At 45.7% G+C, this 21,786-nt stretch overlaps 1 protein-coding gene across 1 annotated transcript in view; it reads left to right on the top strand.

Annotated features, from left to right (window-relative positions):
- LOC106566675 (fibulin-2) overlaps window positions 1–21,786 on the top strand; it is a 104,593-nt gene that overhangs the window by 12,787 nt on the left and 70,020 nt on the right. Inside the window, exons 3-5 of the mRNA XM_014134937.2 lie at window positions 8,893–9,007; window positions 9,599–9,728; window positions 11,320–11,530. Coding sequence (XP_013990412.2) covers window positions 8,893–9,007; window positions 9,599–9,728; window positions 11,320–11,530 — 456 coding nt within the window. The remainder of the gene's footprint in view (window positions 1–8,892; window positions 9,008–9,598; window positions 9,729–11,319; window positions 11,531–21,786) is intronic.

Here is a 21,786-nt window from a genome sequence, read left to right as displayed (position 1 = left end):
TCACCTTTGGGATGAATTGGAACGCCGACTGCGAGCCAGGCCTAACCGCCCAACATCAGTGCCCTAATGCTCTTGTGGCTGAATGGAAGCAAGTCCCTGCAGCAATGTTCCAACATCTAGTGGAAAGACCAGCTCCATATTAATGATTTTGGAATGAGATGTTTGACGAGCAGATGTCCACATACTTTTTGTCATGTAGTGTTTATTATCGGCTACTAAACACAATTTCCAATAGCACACTGACTCATCTAATGATGAAGATGAAGCCACAGGCTTCTTCCCACCAGTCTTGGCAATAGCATTATCTCAAGATGAGCTACTTATAAAAACTGCTGCTGTTTGCAAAAAAATGTATAGTTGTTGAGAAAAATAGTTACTGTTAGTTCCACAGACAGATTAGTCTTCTCTTTCCAGAAGTAGGCATTTGCTTTCCAAACTTTACACTTTTCCCGCAATAGTTGTCACGTCCTGACCAGTAATAGGGGTTATTTGTATTGTAGTTTGGTCAGGACGTGGCAGAGGGTATTTGTTTTATGTGGTTCGGGGTGGTGGTTTGTTTAGAAGGGTGTTTGATTTATTATTTCCGGGTTTTGGGTTATGTTCTATGTTTTTTGTATTTCTATGTTCTCTCTAGTTTAATATTTCTATGTCTAGGTAATTGGGTGTTGGACTCTCAATTGGAGGCAGGTGTTTTAGTTGCCTCTGATTGAGAGTCCTATATATAGGTTTGTGTTTTGTGGGAGATTGTTTCTGTGTATAGCTTCAAGCCTGACAGGACTGTTATTCGTCATTGTTTCTTTTTGTGTACGTGTTTATTTTTGGTTCACCTTCTTTGCCAACTAAATAAAAAAGAAGATGTGTGCACATAATCCCGCTTCGTCTTGGTCCGCTTTATCCGACGACAACCGTTACAATAGTATTTTGAAATTTGCAAAAGACAGACAGACAGCTGCAACCAACCATGGAAATATAATCCATAGATGGCCGTTCCCATTAAAGTCAGGACTAGCAGCTATTGATATTGTACCTATGATTTTAATCTTCAAATTGCCAGGGTAAGAGGTTCCAAAACCCTTCTATCGATTATGTCTATAGCCACAACACAACAAGTTGTATATTTGGCTAGCATGCTGGACAAATAGCAGCCTTTCCGACTATAGGCAACCGGTAACTGCCAAAATAAAGGAAACACTTGAGTAAATGAGGGAAACAAATAATATGTCATGGTGTGGGGTGCATTTTTCCTGTCATGGTCTAGGTCCACTTGTAGAATCTTTGACAAGGATCATTAAAGCTGTTCTGGCAGCTCATGGTGGCCAAACACCCTTTTAAGACACTATGTTGGTGTTTCCTTTATTTTTGCAGTTACCTGTGTATGCTTGTGATACAATTTTATCCACAGTATTTTTTTTTTTAACTATCGATCCTCTGTTGCTAAATTATGCTCCCTGGTGTATTTTGAACATTGAGAGTGGGTTCCTGTGGTTGGATAAAATAATATTAAAATTACAGATTTTTTATTTTATTTGCTTTGTCTCTTGGGCCCCCTATAGGCTTGGGTCCGGCCCCTGTCTCACACAATTGACCAGTCACATGTATTTGTTATGCAGTTACCCAATCAAGGCAGGGCCCCCCAATTACCCACATGTGCCCCCTACCTCTTCTCCTCCCCCAATCTGACGATTAGCTGAGCGGCAGTAAGCAGCAGCAGTCTGTCTACATTCATTGAGAGCGGGCTCCTGAATCCTCCTGTGGTTGGTGGTTGCAGTAAAACATTTTTTTATATATATTACATATATAATATATACTGTATGTATTTATTTATTTTCTACATAAAAAATAAAGAAAATGCTGCCTCTTGGGGCCCCAATGGGCTTGGGCCTGGGCCCAGTGGCTTCATCCCCGGTAAGCTCCTGCATTAATCTGTCCCTGGTAGCATCTGGGAGTGAACTAGGCAGATATGTAATTTTAGTGCTGATGAAAAGGAGTGTGAATTCCAGACCTGGCCACATCAGGGTTCATCTTTACCGCTACTTTGAGGGAAGCGCTTGGAGGTGGTTGATCCTCATGCCAATCTACTGTAGGGGGCTTTCCAGGACATTTCCAGGAAGGCTTATCTCACTATTGCATGTCTTTACCGTAAAAGGGCAAACGGATCCACAAAACCACTCAGAATTGAAAATACGAACCCGAAAAAGCCATATGCAGGAAACCGGATCGTCAACAAGACCTAGAAATAACATGAAATTGGTGATAAATACAACTGAATAACAGCTCTGCCACTTGTATCCATCTGCATTAATGTAATTGCAATTATGGTTATGTAAGGCCAACGGCTTGCAGCTATTTTCAGCATACTATAAATCTGTTCTCATGGTTAAAGATTAGATGATATGCTTTATTATTCTTCTTTGATGTGATTTGACCTGGCAGTCAAACATTTGCAATGGGCCAAATAAGATTAGAGAGGTTCACCTGTGTAACCACAAATCAAATCGTTATTTGTCACATGCGCTGAATACAACAGTGAAATGCTCACTTACAAGCCCTTAACCAACAATGCAATTTTAAGAATACATTTTTTTATTGAAATATAACAAATAATTAAGGACAGATCCCGGAAATGCAACCCTCTTTAGTGTGTGTGTGTGTGTGTTTATATTTGGTGAGGTTATTGCCGTATAACTCTATTGGATTAGGTTTTTTAATACTTAATCATCAATATTCAAAGAAAAGGGCCTTGACAGTGGAACCAGAGCCTGTTAGAATAAGGCAATAATGAAAAGGAAAAGCTAACACCTTTTGGAAACAACGACCGTTCTTTCTATACAGTAATGTTCCCGTCTGAATGGCTGCATATAAATGAGACTGTTTTAACTGCAGCTTGCAAATTCAACCATGCTGAGCAATTGGGCAATTTTTCCCCCCCGTGGTATCTGATGTTACAAAATGCAAAATCTGGATTTGGATGGATGTGCCAAGGCATGGAATTAAACAATATCCTGTCCTTTGGCTTGTGAAAACAGGCTGTGATATATTACCCATAGAACACCAACAGGAAATGGCTCCACACGTTGGAGTAAATGAGAGGTCTGGCGAGGGTGTGTTGCATCTAACCATAACTCTACATGTAGGGAAATAATCACATTCAAGAGCTCTATCCTTGAAATGCAGATTGATTCTAGTCTGTTTGAATGTCAATCAAAATGAAATGAGTTGTATTAATTTGCATTTTTCACAGACATATTTTACAGAATGCTTAGCAAAACAGTGGAAAGGAACAAACAACCAGACCTAAACTAACTATTTATACTGTATACTGTAACATTGATTGCGATCCTGTCAATGATGTTGATCATTCAGATCACCGGAGCCAATCAGGAGTCGGGACGAGGCGATGGGACATTTCAGTGTGTGTCTGTGCCTCGTACTGGTCTGGTCATCCATCCAACACCACCAAAGACAGTGGGGTCTGGATGGCCCTCAGGGCTCCCAACCGCAAACCACAGCCCAGTCAAGAGTTCAGACTCCAGAGAGACTGATGGATCACATGTCCATCTGTTCTACTATCACTACTATCAGTCTCAGTCACTATCAGGGTGATCAGGATAAAAAGCTGTCGATACGCTGTCTTCTTCAACATGCTTCAGCCGGCCATGGAAAGGAAGTCATGCTGATGGGGGAAACACCCTCCCTGTTAAGTCATAGACAGCTGGGGCGTTCCACCAATTGAGTACCTTTTGGGTATTGTTAAAAGTTTTATTTCACTACATTTTTATAAAAGATTAACTTTTGGTGTATGGCTAATTACTTCCCACTCATCTCCCCTGTAACTATTCTCCAGGTCGTTGCTGTAACTGAAAATGTGTTCTCAGTCAATGTACCTGATAAAATAAGGGTAAAATAAAAACTAATTATAAACTGTACAGCAGCACCGGCCACCAATTTATGGCACAAGGATGGAGACATGTCGGGATGGGAGCTGCTCCCCTCTTGTTTTCAATACTCTCAAAGGAAGGTGGTGGTGGTGGGCTACAGTGCTGTGTGTGCGTGATATTACTGCAACTTAACAGGCTGACAGACAGATGTAATGACAGGCCAAGAAGAGAGAGATGTACCTAGAACCACCTATCAAGGCCACCTCCACAACTTTCCTCCTCACATGATAAATCAGCCATGGGGGTGATTACACACCTGAATGGAACATATTTGCTTTAGTCTCCTAATTAGAGAGATGCAGCATATTCATGGGCTGAGCTTAGACATGGTTCCGTTACTCCAGGTAATTGTTTCAAGGCTGTAAAGTGGCTGTTTCAGTCTAAATGTTTGACCTTTATCTGCAGGGTCTCTTTTCAGAGCCTTTTTGATGTTGTTAACTCAAAAGGCCTCAATTCAATCAAACCTGCATTGTGGTATTTTCAAAGTAGCTCTTTTCCCCCATTTAAAAAAACCCAACTTAGAATGGTCTTGGGTTCTGTAAAAACTCACATATTTCATAATAAGAAGTATGTGTTTCTGGGCAGACATTTGTAAACTAAGACCTTGCACAAATATTGCTTTGGCATGTTCAACTGAATTCCAGTCCAACTGCAAATAATATCTTACCTTGTTAATGAGCACATGGGACCATTCTGTACTACGTTTTATGATTGCTATACTGATTCCAGCTGGAGAAAAAAAATGAGTAGGATGCAAATGAAACAGATGACTGATGAAGATCTCGGTCTTATAATAATAACAAATTCACGCAGGTTCAAAGAACATTGTCAGAGAGCGCGAATGGGGACAGATATTTCTGCATCAAAGAGGCCTTGCCTCCTCTGAGGTTCCCTATCTTTTCATTTCTAAACCTATAAATGATTCACTGCTGTGCAGAGCATTCTCCACTGGAAATAACAGCTTGGTGCTCACATGAAAAGGCATGTCAAGGAGAGTGGGCCAAACAAAGGAAAGTGAATCACTAAGAAAAGTTGGGGAAGTTAATTAATGACGAGAGAATTAATGACCAGTTCACATAAGCTCCTTCAAACAAATACTTATTTTTTGCATATGTATTATCTGTATTATCCTTTCTGGCTGTTTCTTTAACTGGACTCATGCTTTAGTTGATTTTGTAGACTGTGGAGTTTAATCATGGTATTGGGTAAAGATCTCCACTTAGCACTTTTCTCTGTACCGCCTCCAGCTGCTCTCCTATTAAATCAAATGCTACATTTTAATCAGCCTACATAATAATTGACAAATTAAAGTTATAAAAGGTATACAAATTAGTTTTTACAGTCTGCTGATTTAGAAACAGTGCAGCTGGAATGCCCACAAACATAAAACAGTTTTAGAACAATGTCCCAGTTTTGTGTTTCACAAGGGTAAACCCTTCAATAATATCATAACAGTCTTAAGATATTATGTCGTTTTATGAAATGTCATCTGTCAAAACCATTGTGATGCACAAAAGAGGCTTGAGTTAACGCTGCTATTTAATTTAACTGTCATTTGACCAATGTTGTCCCCAGGGTGGTACGGATTACTTGAACATTTTAATTTATTACAGATTACATGACAATAAAACATGATTAGTAACAAAATCCATAGAATTACTCAAAATGAATAATGATTCATTTCGCGTAATTATAACTTTTGGATTACTTCCTTGGTTAGACGGCATCTGCCTGCCTCCTCAATTGATTCTGCAGACCGATCAGTTCCCTCTAACTCTGTCCACCCAACCCCCCCAGCATCCTTAGGCAAGTGCTGGCTCAAATTCCTGCTGCATTTTCTTGATGACATGGCATCACTGCTAAAAGGTCAGCTTCACTATGAAGTTACAGGGAAAGCTTTCTCAACCGTCATTCTTTGATTGTGAAATTATAGGCCTATTACACCCAGCCACCAAGCAGATTGTGGCCAGTAAAAGAGGAAATGGTCATTTGAGTGTCTGACCCACCATTACCTTGGGCTCCCGAGTGGCACAGCGGTCTAAGGTACTGCATCTCAGTGCTAGAGGCATCACTACAGACCTGGTTAGATTCCAGGCTGTATCACAACTGGCCGTGATTGGGAGACCCATAGGGCGGTGTATAATTGGCCCAGCATCGTCTGGGGTAGGATGTCGTTGTAAATAAAAATGTGTTCTTAACTGACTTGCCTAGTTAAATAAAGGTACAAATAAAAAATAAAAGTATACCATAACAGGTTGGTATGATAAAGATGTCAATAGACAGATGTAATGGATCTAGGAGAAATCAGATGATTTGTTATCCCAGTGCTTGGGAAGTGAACAGGGTGGAGCTGTGTTGACACAAAGATCATGATGTTTTTTGTTACAAATCCTGACGTAAAAAAAAAGTTTCTGTGGAAAGCCGCCAACGAGAAAAAATGTGGCCGTTTTGGAGATTTCAAACGGATTACAATAGAAGGGAAAGCTTTAATTCCCACTGAAAACAGTGTGGCTCGGCAAGCTTTAAAATAGGTTCCAAAATAGTATGTGTTTAAGGCAACCATTTGCAGCCCAGATCTTGATATTAGAAAAATTATTTCTAAAATGTAATCAGATGTTTTTAAGAATATAACTGTAATTTAAGTAATCCAGTCAAGTTACAGATACTTTATTTTTGTAATCTGATTACGTAATCCCTGGTACTAATTTACTAGTGAACCCTGGTTGTCCCATGATAATATAAACTATCTCATAAGAGAGACATGGTCCAAGATGGTTGTAGCAGAGGACTTGGCAGCCTAGTTGGGAAGGAGCAGTGACAGAACGCGCAGTCATAAATCAACACCCATCAATAGGCAGCAGTGGTAATACATTTCACAGGCAATAATATTGCACACTACAAATATGAATGGCCAGTACTTAATGCTGAAAATCCATAAAGACATAATTTACATTAATATTAGAAACATTCAAAAACATTACTGAAATGGGATAAACCAAATAACGAGAGGCGCCAGCACACAACCTGTGGCTAAAAGGTGAATTTGACTGGCGTGCGCACCTCACAGAGACAATTCAGAGGTGGTGAGTAGATTAGAGCAGGTTGGCGATAGAACAAAATCTATAATAGAGCTAGTCCTGCCCGACTATATTGCTGACGCATGCCAGATCTTACAATGCCTGGATAGGTATTTTACCTGTGTTATAGCAATCTGGTACCTGAATGCACAGTTGACCATGTGGCATGCAACCATTGGTTGATGCAATGCAACGCCTGAGAAGGGGAACACGACCAAACATTTCTTAATAAATTACTTGATTATCTGTCTCTGGCATTCTTTTATTATGGGCTGTCAGAGTTAATCATTTAACTCGAGTTAACTTTTTGTAATTTTGTGCACCTTTTTTCTTTATTGTGTGATTAATCACATTGTCTGAAAGTGTTTAAAATAACTGGAAAACATCCATTATACATCATATTATGCTATGTCAAAACAAGTTGACTTTGAGGTTAAAGAAAGTGTGCTTTATCAATTTACCTGATTTTGCTAACTGTTAGTTTGGACACAATCAAGACATCAACATGCAATGTATTTTGTATAAAACAATCTTAATTCTGAATTTGAGATTAATCGTGATTAATCACATCAAATCCCCAAAAATATTTATCGTTTGACATCCCTATGCAAAAAAACTATGCATTGATGGGACTAGCGATAGCATAGGCCTTGGTAAGCAAACATGTTTCATTAGCAACAAACTTAGTAGCAAACGAGGAGTTCATGTGGGAGAAATGGCACATTATAGATTGACCTAATTATACCAACCAGAGAAATACAGTATTGTAGGCTACAGGCCTACCTTTTCAGCTGGAATGGCTACACTGGGAAACATATCTTTGACCTAGAGGGTTAGGTTCAGTCTGTCCAAATGTAACAGAGTTAAGAACGTACCGTAAACTCACTCCATAGCTAGCTTGAAATGGCTCGGATTGCGCCATCCAATCGGTACGTTTTCGGTGGCCCAACCCTTTGGAATCTTGTCAAGGACGGCAGTCACATGTGTTGCAAAGCAGAAGGTCATTGGTTCAAGCCCAGTATGAGGCAGTTGGACAGTGGAGGAAGCTAAACTGTTAGCAGCAAACTAAACCCTGTTACACAAAGAACTACAGTACAGGAAACACCAATCAACATTGGAATGCACTGATCTGGAGTCATCATGATCATTGGGCAGGCTCTAAATGAGATTATTCTTTTTTTCCCTCTGTCTGTTCCTAGTGCTGGATGGGGTGATAGTGTGTTGTCTGAACACTGATTAGCCTTCAAGCTAAGATTTTGTATACATTGGCTCTGAAGTGTACTTTATAGAGTCTAAGGTTTCACAGTGCTCCCTGCCAGGGAAACAGAGAGAGGGAGACGGAGGTGGAAAATAATAAAATAATTTGTTCCTCATGCTGCTGAATGTGAATTCAGTCTATTCACCAAAGCACATTCAGAGCAAAGTCAATCACTCTAACAGACACGTGGAACAGTAACAGTCAAGCTGGGATGCAGACACACTCTCAGTAAACTGCCTCAGATTTATGTATCTTTGGATATTGCATAGACTACAATGTTACACATTAAATCCTTACTTCCATAAAGGACTGAGTGAGATGTATTGCGTGAATGATAGTCTGAGAGTTTGAGATTGTCCTCTCCAATGGTGATCTCTTCTTCATTCTATTTAGTTAGCCACTTTTCTTTTTTCATTTCATGTGTTCCCTCAAAAAAATTGAACTAAAACCCAATCTGTCTGTTGGTGTATTTGTTTTGTGTGTGTGTGTGTGTGTGTGTGTGTGTGTGTGTGTGTGTGTGTGTGTGTGTGTGTGTGTGTGTGTGTGTGTGTGTGTGTGTGTGTGTGTGTGTGTGTGTGTGTGTGTGTGTGTGTGTGTGTGTGTGTGTGTGTTTCTGTAGTTTCTTCCAAGGAGTTGGTGGAGACCTGCTGTGGGACAGGGGAGAAGTGGGCCTCAGCCAATGGCCACTGCAGCAACATGGAGCTCCCCAGAGAGGACAGACACTCCATCTGTCGGTACGCCCATGGAGACACACTAAACACAAGTTTTAGGAAGCCCAATTTTTCTGTAGAAATTACTCATTGGTAGGGACCAGAGTTTTTCCTACTTAGTTATAGAGTGTGTTATAAATGTCAGCTTTGCTGCTTTCACTATGCCAGTGAGGGATGGTCGGCTGCCAAGTTTGTTTCTGTTTCTGCTTCTGCTACTTGTAAAATATGATCATTTTATAAATGGCATCTTACGTGATTTCGCTTCGTGGGCCCATGTCATTATTGTGTGGCATGATTCCATGAAAGTTGTATTTGTGGTTGATGTGTTAAATATGAAGTGAATCAGATCACGATCTCTAAAACAATTGTGCCAATATGAAAACTATACATTTTACAGGCCCTCACACATTATATTGCACAGCGTACTAGTGTGAATCTTTGCCCTAATAGACTTCCAATTTGATTCCATAACATTTCCAGATGATGCTGGTTTTGGCCAGAGGGAGGCACAGCTAGCCAACACTCTTCTAGTGTAGGACCACAGTTAGGTCTAGGTACAGTCAAAACACTGACTCAAATTCTAACATCTCTCCTGTGTGTCTCTCTCTCTGCCAGGACGGCTCAGAGACAGTGCTGTCTGGGCTCTCTGAAGGAGAGTCGCTGTTTCTCTGGTATGAATGCAGCCAGAGAGGGAGTTGTGTGTGAGGTGGACAACAATGACCAGTGTGGAGCTGACTCCTTCAAGGTAAATGTGGTTCCCATGAGTTGGTTGGTTGGTTGGTTTGGTGGTGCTAGCTGTAATCCCAGAGTTATGGGTTTGATTCCCACATAGGCCACATTCCATATAGTGAGTAATGTTCTGTTGTTCTTGCCATAACCAACTCTTACCTCTTTTCTAACACTGAATATACAGTATATAACCAACTCCTACCTCTTTTCTAACATGGAATATACAGTATATAACCAACTCCTACCTCTTTTCTAACACAGAATATACAGTATATAACCAACTCCTACCTCTTTTCTAACACGGAATATACAGTATATAACCAACTCCTACCTCTTTTCTAACATGGAATATACAGTATATAACCAACTCCTACCTCTTTTCTAACATGGAATATACAGTATATAACCAATTCCTACCTCTTTTCTAACATGGAATATGCAGTATATAACCAACTCCTACCTCTTTTCTAACACAGAATATACAGTATATAACCAACTCCTACCTCTTTTCTAACACAGAATATACAGTATATAACCAACTCCTACCTCTTTTCTAACACGGAATATACAGTATATAACCAACTCCTACCTCTTTTCTAACATGGAATATACAGTATATAACCAACTCCTACCTCTTTTCTAACGCTGAATATACAGTGTATGCTTGGATTTGGAATGAAAGTGTTTGCTAAATGGCCATATATTTATGTTACCTCATTCTCTGATCTGTTGACAGAGCCAACATAATTTGCTGGGGGAGTCCCCAGAAATGATTTAAGGTCAAACATAGCCTACCTAGAATTAATTTAAATCAAACCAAATGCATCTACAAGACATGAATAGCCACAGTTTCATGAATTAAATGTACAAAGACAACTGTAAAAGCAGTTAAAAGAAAACCTCCCTTCAGATTTCCACTGGCCCTAGTCATTGCCAGTGAAGACCACACCAATCAGGAGGACCGTTTAGAGTCCCTCAGTGACTCAATTACCTCTTATTCAATTTAGGCAGCTCAAAGAGGGAGGACCATGTTTGTGGTCAAGGTTCCCACAGATTTATGAGCTTCTCGCTCATGAAACGAGGCTGCAGTACTGCAGGATATGTCTGAAGGTGTTTTCACCATCCTCCCATGATCAATAGCTTGGACACTGGTATTTTGAAAGCAGTGATATTTGATATTTCTGGAAAATGTAGCTATGTAGCTCAAGGTCTGTTATTGATGTCAGTGAGAGTCAAATCATTGTGATGTAGTGTGGAGTTGTAGTGTATTAGCCCAGATTTCCAGAGCCATTCATCTGCCATCAGACCTGTCTTCCAGGAAGTACCCAGAGCGCCCAGAATAGTAGGGGGGCATTATATACTCAAGGCCTTGGTCTAATGTTAAATATTGTCTTTTACCACCCCACCATGGGCTCTACATAACTCAAGTCATATAATAATTCTGTACAGCCACGCTATATCACAGTGGTCACTATTTCAGTGTTATGTTTCACTCTCCTTCATGTAGCCTGAACAACATCCTGCTGCGCGCTAAGACAGAGAAAGAGAAGAGAGACACTTGATATGGTAGATATAGCAGTCTGATGTTGAATCTGCCCACCCTACAGGAGTGTTGTAGCTGCTGCTCTCTGGGGCTGAGGTTCCGTAGGGAGGGCCACCGCTGTGAGGCCCATCAGTACCTGGGCTACCCCTGCAGCCACGTCTTCCTCACCTGCTGTGAGGGAGAGGAGGAGGTGGCGAGAGAGGAGGGGGAGGGAGACGGCTTGCACACCCTCAGAGAGAGGCCTGTGCTTAACCCGACTGCAGTGCCAAAGAGAGGTAGTGTCACATACCTGAGCACACACACACACACACACACACACACACACACACACACACACACACACACACACACACACACACACACACACACACACACACACACACACACACACACACCACGGTCCTGCCAACACACTACACACACCACTGTCCTGCCAACACACACCACTGTCCTGCCAACACACTACACACACCACTGTCCTGCCAACACACACCACTGGCCTGCCAACACACTACACACACCACTGTCCTGCCAACACAATACATACACCACTGTCTGCCAACACACTACACACACCGCTGTTCTGCCAACACAATACATACACCGCTGTCCTGCCAACACACTACACACACCACTGTCCTGACAAAACAATACACACACCACTGTCCTGACAAAACAATACATACACCGCTGTCCTGCCAACACAATACATACACCACTGTCCTGACAAAACAATATATACACCGCTGTCCTGCCAACACAATACATACACCGCTGTCCTGCCAACACACTACACACACCACTGTCCTGACAAAACAATACATACACCGCTGTCCTGCCAACACAATACATACACCGCTGTCCTGCCAACACACTACACACATCACTGTCCTGACAAAACAATAGATACACCGCTGTCCTGCCAACACAATACATACACCGCTGTCCTGCCAACACACTACACACACCACTGTCCTGAAAAAACAATACATACACCACTGTCCTGCCAACACACTACACACACCACTGTCCTGACAAAACAATACATACACCGCTGTCCTGCCAACACAATACACACATCACTGTCCTGCCAACACAATACATACACCGCTGTCCTGCCAACACAATACATACACCGCTGTCCTGCCAACACAATACATACACCGCTGTCCTGCCAACACAATACATACACCGCTGTCCTGCCAACACACTACACACACCACTGTCCTGCCAAGCACACTACACACACCACTGTCCTGCCAACACAAACACACACACCACTGTCCTGCCAACACAATACACACACCACTGTCCTGCCAACACAATACATACACCGCTGTCCTGCCAACACACTACACACACCACTGTCCTGCCAACACACTACACACACCACTGTCCTGCCAACACAATACACACACCACTGTCCTGCCAACACACTACACACACCACTGTCCTGCCAACACAATACACACACCACTGTCCTGCCAACACACTACACACACACCGCTGTCCTGCCAACACACTACACACACCACTGGCCTGCCAACACAATACACACACCACTGTCCTGCCAACACAATACATACACCACTGTCCTGCCAACACACTACACACACCACTGTCCTGCCAACACAATACACACACACCACTGTCCTGCCAACACACTACACACACACCACTGTCCTGCCAACACACTACACACACACCACTGTCCTGCCAACACAATACATACACCGCTGTCCTGCCAACACACTACACACACCACTGTCCTGCCAACACACTACACACACCACTGTCCTGACAACACAATACATACACCGCTGTCCTGCCAACACACTACACACCACTGTCCTGCCAACACACTACACACACCACTGTCCTGACAAAACAATACATACACCACTGTCCTGCCAACACAATACACACACCACTGTCCTGCCAACACAATACACACACCGCTGTCCTGCCAACACACTACACACACCACTGTCCTGCCAACACACACCACTGTCCTGCCAACACACTACACACACCACTGTCCTGACAACACAATACACACACCGCTGTCCTGCCAAAACACACACTACCACTGTCCTGCCAACACAATACACACACCACTGTCCTGCCAACACAATAAACACACCGCTGTCCTGCCAACACAATACACACACCGCTGTCCTGCCAACACACTACACACACCGCTGTCCTGCCAACACACTACACACACCACTGTCCTGCCAACACACTACACACACCACTGTCCTGCCAACACAATACATACACCGCTGTCCTGCCAACACACTACACACACCGCTGTCCTGCCAAACAATACACACCACTGTCCTGCCAACACACACCACTGTCCTGCCAACACACACCACTGTCCTGCCAACACACTACACACACCACTGGCCTGCCAACACACTACACACACCACTGTCCTGCCAACACAATACATACACCACTGTCCTGCCAACACACTACACACACCACTGTCCTGCCAACACAATACACACACCACTGTCCTGCCAACACACTACACACACACCACTGTCCTGCCAACCCAATACACAAACCACTGTCCTGCCAACACAATACATACACCACTGTCCTGCAACACACTGCACACACCACTGTCCTGCCAACACACTACACACACCGCTGTCCTGACAAAACAATACATACACCACTGTCCTGACAAAACAATACATACACCGCTGTCCTGCCAACACACTAAACACACCGCTGTCCTGCCAACACACTACCACTGTCCTGCCACCACAATACACACACCACTGTCCTGCCAACACAATACATACACCGCTGTCCTGCCAACACAATACATACACCGCTGTCCTGCCAACACACTACACACACCGCTGTCCTGCCAACACACTACACACACCACTGTCCTGCCAACACACTACACACACCACTGTCCTGCCAACACAATACATACACCACTGTCCTGCCAACACACTACACACACCACTGGCCTGCCAACACAATACATACACCACTGTCCTGCCAACACAATACATACACCGCTGTCCTGCCAACACACTACACACACCACTGTCCTGCCAACACACACCACTGTCCTGCCAACACACACCACTGTCCTGCCAACACACTACACACACCACTGGCCTGCCAACACACTACACACACCACTGTCCTGCCAACACAATACACACACCACTGTCCTGCCAACACACTACACACACCACTGTCCTGCCAACACAATACACACACCACTGTCCTGCCAACACACTACACACACACCACTGTCCTGCCAACACAATACACACACCACTGTCCTGCCAACACAATACATACACCGCTGTCCTGCCAACACACTACACACACCACTGGCCTGCCAACACACTACACACACCACTGTCCTGCCAACACAATACATACACCACTGTCCTGCCAACACACTACACACACCACTGTCCTGCCAACACAATACACACCACTGTCCTGCCAACACACTACACACACACCACTGTCCTGCCAACACAATACACACACCACTGTCCTGCCAACACAATACATACACCACTGTCCTGCCAACACAATACATACACCACTGTCCTGCCAACACACTACACACACCACTGTCCTGCCAACACAATACACACACACCACTGTCCTGCCAACACACTACACACACACCACTGTCCTGCCAACACACTACACACACACCACTGTCCTGCCAACACAATACATACACCGCTGTCCTGCCAACACAATACATACACCGCTGTCCTGCCAACACAATACATACACCGCTGTCCTGCCAACACAATACATACACCGCTGTCCTGCCAACACACTACACACACCGCTGTCCTGCCAACACACTACACACACCACTGTCCTGCCAACACACTACACACACCACTGTCCTGCCAACACAATACACACACCACTGTCCTGCCAACACACTACACACACCACTGTCCTGCCAACACAATACACACACCACTGTCCTGCCAACACAATACAACACCGCTGTCCTGCCAACACACTACACACACCACTGTCCTGCCAACACACACCACTGTCCTGCCAACACACACCACTGTCCTGCCAACACACACCACTGTCCTGCCAACACACTACACACACCACTGGCCTGCCAACACACTACACACACCACTGTCCTGCCAACACAATACATACACCACTGTCCTGCCAACACACTACACACACCACTGTCCTGCCAACACAATACACACACCACTGTCCTGCCAACACACTACACACACACCACTGTCCTGCCAACCCAATACACACACCACTGTCCTGCCAACACAATACATACACCGCTGTCCTGCCAACACACTACACACACCACTGTCCTGCCAACACACTACACACACCACTGTCCTGCCAACACAATACATACACCACTGTCCTGCCAACACACTACACACACCACTGTCCTGCCAACACAACACACACCACTGTCCTGCCAACACACTACACACACACCACTGTCCTGCCAACACAATACACACACCACTGTCCTGCCAACACAATACATACACCACTGTCCTGCCAACACAATACATACACCACTGTCCTGCCAACACACTACACACACCACTGTCCTGCCAACACAATACACACACACCACTGTCCTGCCAACACACTACACACACACCACTGTCCTGCCAACACACTACACACACCACTGTCCTGACAAAACAATACATACACCGCTGTCCTGCCAACACAATACACACATCACTGTCCTGCCAACACAATACATACACCGCTGTCCTGCCAACACACTACACACACCACTGTCCTGCCAACACACACCACTGTCCTGCCAACACACACCACTGTCCTGCCAACACAATACATACACCACTGTCCTGCCAACACACTACACACACCACTGTCCTGCCAACACAATACACACACCACTGTCCTGCCAACACACTACACACACACCACTGTCCTGCCAACCCAATACACACACCACTGTCCTGCCAACACAATACATACACCGCTGTCCTGCCAACACACTACACACACCACAGCTCCTGCCAACACACTACACACACCACTGTCCTGCCAACACAATACATACACCACTGTCCTGCCAACACACTACACACACCACTGTCCTGCCAACACAATACACACCACTGTCCTGCCAACACACTACACACACACCACTGTCCTGCCAACACAATACACACACCACTGTCCTGCCAACACAATACATACACCACTGTCCTGCCAACACAATACATACACCACTGTCCTGCCAACACACTACACACACCACTGTCCTGCCAACACAATACACACACACCACTGTCCTGCCAACACACTACACACACACCACTGTCCTGCCAACACACTACACACACCACTGTCCTGACAAAACAATACATACACCGCTGTCCTGCCAACACAATACACACATCACTGTCCTGCCAACACAATACATACACCACTGTCCTGCCAACACAATACATACACCACTGTCCTGCCAACACACTACACACACCACTGTCCTGCAACACACTGCACACACCACTGTCCTGCCAACACACTACACACACCACTGTCCTGACAAAACAATACATACACCGCTGTCCTGACAAAACAATACATACACCACTGTCCTGACAAAACAATACATACACCGCTGTCCTGCCAACACACTAAACACACCGCTGTCCTGCCAACACACTACCACTGTCCTGCCACCACAATACACACACCACTGTCCTGCCAACACAATACATACACCGCTGTCCTGCCAACACAATACATACACCGCTGTCCTGCCAACACACTACACACACCGCTGTCCTGCCAACACACTACACACACCACTGTCCTGCCAACACACTACACACACCACTGTCCTGCCAACACAATACATACACCACTGTCCTGCCAACACACTACACACACCACTGGCCTGCCAACACAATACATACACCACTGTCCTGCCAACACAATACATACACCGCTGTCCTGCCAACACACTACACACACCACTGTCCTGCCAACACACACCACTGTCCTGCCAACACACACCACTGTCCTGCCAACACACTACACACACCACTGGCCTGCCAACACACTACACACACCACTGTCCTGCCAACACAATACATACACCACTGTCCTGCCAACACACTACACACACCACGTCCTGCACACAAACACACACCACTGTCTGCCAACACACTAACACACCACTGTGCCAACCCAATACACACACCACTGTCCTGCCAACACAATACATACACCGCTGTCCTGCCAACACACTACACACACCACTGGCCTGCCAACACACTACACACACCACTGTCCTGCCAACACAATACATACACCACTGTCCTGCCAACACACTACACACACCACTGTCCTGCCAACACAATACACACCACTGTCCTGCCAACACACTACACACACACCACTGTCCTGCCAACACAATACACACACCACTGTCCTGCCAACACAATACATACACCACTGTCCTGCCAACACAATACATACACCACTGTCCTGCCAACACACTACACACACCACTGTCCTGCCAACACAATACACACACACCACTGTCCTGCCAACACACTACACACACACCACTGTCCTGCCAACACACTACACACACACCACTGTCCTGCCAACACAATACATACACCGCTGTCCTGCCAACACACTACACACACCACTGTCCTGCCAACACACTACACACACCACTGTCCTGACAAAACAATACATACACCGCTGTCCTGCCAACACATTACACACCACTGTCCTGCCAACACACTACACACACCACTGTCCTGACAAAACAATACATACACCACTGTCCTGCCAACACAATACACACACCACTGTCCTGCCAACACACTACACACACCACTGTCCTGCCAACACACTACACACACCACTGTCCTGCCAACACACACCACTGTCCTGCCAACACACTACACACACCACTGTCCTGACAACACACTACACACACCGCTGTCCTGCCAACACACTACCACTGTCCTGCCAACACAATACACACACCACTGTCCTGCCAACACAATAAATACACCGCTGTCCTGCCAACACAATACATACACCGCTGTCCTGCCAACACACTACACACACCGCTGTCCTGCCAACACACTACACACACCACTGTCCTGCCAACACACTACACACACCACTGTCCTGCCAACACAATACATACACCGCTGTCCTGCCAACACACTACACACACCGCTGTCCTGCCAAAACACACCACTGTCCTGCCAACACACACCACTGTCCTGCCAACACACACCACTGTCCTGCCAACACACTACACACACCACTGGCCTGCCAACACACTACACACACCACTGTCCTGCCAACACAATACATACACCACTGTCCTTCCAACACACTACACACACCACTGTCCTGCCAACACAATACACACACCACTGTCCTGCCAACACACTACACACACACCACTGTCCTGCCAACCCAATACACAAACCACTGTCCTGCCAACACAATACATACACCACTGTCCTGCAACACACTGCACACACCACTGTCCTGCCAACACACTACACACACCGCTGTCCTGACAAAACAATACATACACCACTGTCCTGACAAAACAATACACACACCGCTGTCCTGCCAACACACTAAACACACCGCTGTCCTGCCAACACACTACACAACCACTGTCCTGCCACCACAATACACACACCACTGTCCTGCCAACACAATACACACACCACTGTCCTGCCAACACAATACATACACCGCTGTCCTGCCAACACACTACACACACCACTGTCCTGCCAACACACTACACACACCACTGTCCTGCCAACACACTACACACACCACTGTCCTGCCAACACAATACATACACCACTGTCCTGCCAACACACTACACACACCACTGTCCTGCCAACACAATACACACACCACTGTCCTGCCAACACAATACATACACCGCTGTCCTGCCAACACACTACACACACCACTGTCCTGCCAACACACACCACTGTCCTGCCAACACACACCACTGTCCTGCCAACACACTACACACACCACTGGCCTGCCAACACACTACACACACCACTGTCCTGCCAACACAATACATACACCACTGTCCTGCCAACACACTACACACACCACTGTCCTGCCAACACAATACACACACCACTGTCCTGCCAACACACTACACACACACCACTGTCCTGCCAACCCAATACACACACCACTGTCCTGCCAACACAATACATACACCGCTGTCCTGCCAACACACTACACACACCACTGGCCTGCCAACACACTACACACACCACTGTCCTGCCAACACAATACATACACCACTGTCCTGCCAACACACTACACACACCACTGTCCTGCCAACACAATACACACCACTGTCCCGCCAACACACTACACACACACCACTGTCCTGCCAACACAATACACACACCACTGTCTCTGCCAACACAATACATACACCACTGTCCTGCCAACACAATACATACACCACTGTCCTGCCAACACACTACACACACCACTGTCCTGCCAACACAATACACACACACCACTGTCCTGCCAACACACTACACACACACCACTGTCCTGCCAACACACTACACACACACCACTGTCCTGCCAACACAATACATACACCGCTGTCCTGCCAACACACTACACACACCACTGTCCTGCCAACACACTACACACACCACTGTCCTGACAAAACAATACATACACCGCTGTCCTGCCAAGACATTACACACCACTGTCCTGCCAACACACTACACACACCACTGTCCTGACAAAACAATACATACACCACTGTCCTGCCAACACAATACACACACCACTGTCCTGCCAACACACTACACACACCACTGTCCTGCCAACACACTACACACACCACTGTCCTGCCAACACACACCACTGTCCTGCCAACACACTACACACACCACTGTCCTGACAACACACACACCACCACTGTCCTGCCAACACAATACACACACCACTGTCCTGCCAACACAATAAATACACCGCTGTCCTGCCAACACAATACATACACCGCTGTCCTGCCAACACACTACACACACCGCTGTCCTGCCAACACACTACACACACCACTGTCCTGCCAACACACTACACACACCACTGTCCTGCCAACACAATACATACACCGCTGTCCTGCCAACACACTACACACACCGCTGTCCTGCCAAAACACACCACTGTCCTGCCAACACACACCACTGTCCTGCCAACACACACCACTGTCCTGCCAACACACTACACACACCACTGGCCTGCCAACACACTACACACACCACTGTCCTGCCAACACAATACATACACCACTGTCCTTCCAACACACTACACACACCACTGTCCTGCCAACACAATACACACACCACTGTCCTGCCAACACACTACACACACACCACTGTCCTGCCAACCCAATACACAAACCACTGTCCTGCCAACACAATACATACACCACTGTCCTGCCAACACACTACACACACCACTGTCCTGCCAACACACTACACACACCACTGTCCTGCCAACACAATACATACACCACTGTCCTGCCAACACACTACACACACCACTGTCCTGCCAACACAATACACACCACTGTCCTGCCAACACACTACACACACCACTGTCCTGCCAACACAATACACACACCACTGTCCTGCCAACACACTACACACACACCACTGTCCTGCCAACCCAATACACAAACCACTGTCCTGCCAACACAATACATACACCACTGTCCTGCAACACACTGCACACACCACTGTCCTGCCAACACACTAAACACACCGCTGTCCTGACAAAACAATACATACACCACTGTCCTGACAAAACAATACATACACCGCTGTCCTGCCAACACACTAAACACACCGCTGTCCTGCCAACACACCACCACTGTCCTGCCAACACAATACACACACCACTGTCCTGCCAACACAATACATACACCGCTGTCCTGCCAACACAATACATACACCGCTGTCCTGCCAACACACTACACACACCGCTGTCCTGCCAACAAACTACACACACCACTGTCCTGCCAACACACTACACACACCACTGTCCGCCAACACAATACATACACCACTGTCCTGCCAACACACTACACACACCACTGGCCTGCCAACACAATACACACACCACTGTCCTGCCAACACAATACATACACCGCTGTCCTGCCAACACACTACACACACCACTGTCCTGCCAACACACACCACTGTCCTGCCAACACACACCACTGTCCTGCCAACACACTACACACACCACTGGCCTGCCAACACACTACACACACCACTGTCCTGCCAACACAATACATACACCACTGTCCTGCCAACACACTACACACACCACTGTCCTGCCAACACAATACACACACCACTGTCCTGCCAACACACTACACACACACCACTGTCCTGCCAACCCAATACACACACCACTGTCCTGCCAA

This window comes from Salmo salar, chromosome ssa13, assembly GCF_905237065.1.
Source record: "Salmo salar chromosome ssa13, Ssal_v3.1, whole genome shotgun sequence".
In the NCBI taxonomy this organism is placed as follows: domain Eukaryota; kingdom Metazoa; phylum Chordata; class Actinopteri; order Salmoniformes; family Salmonidae; genus Salmo; species Salmo salar.
The sequence above is the reverse complement of the archived record's forward strand: the minus strand, read 5'-3'. Positions and strand labels throughout refer to the sequence as shown.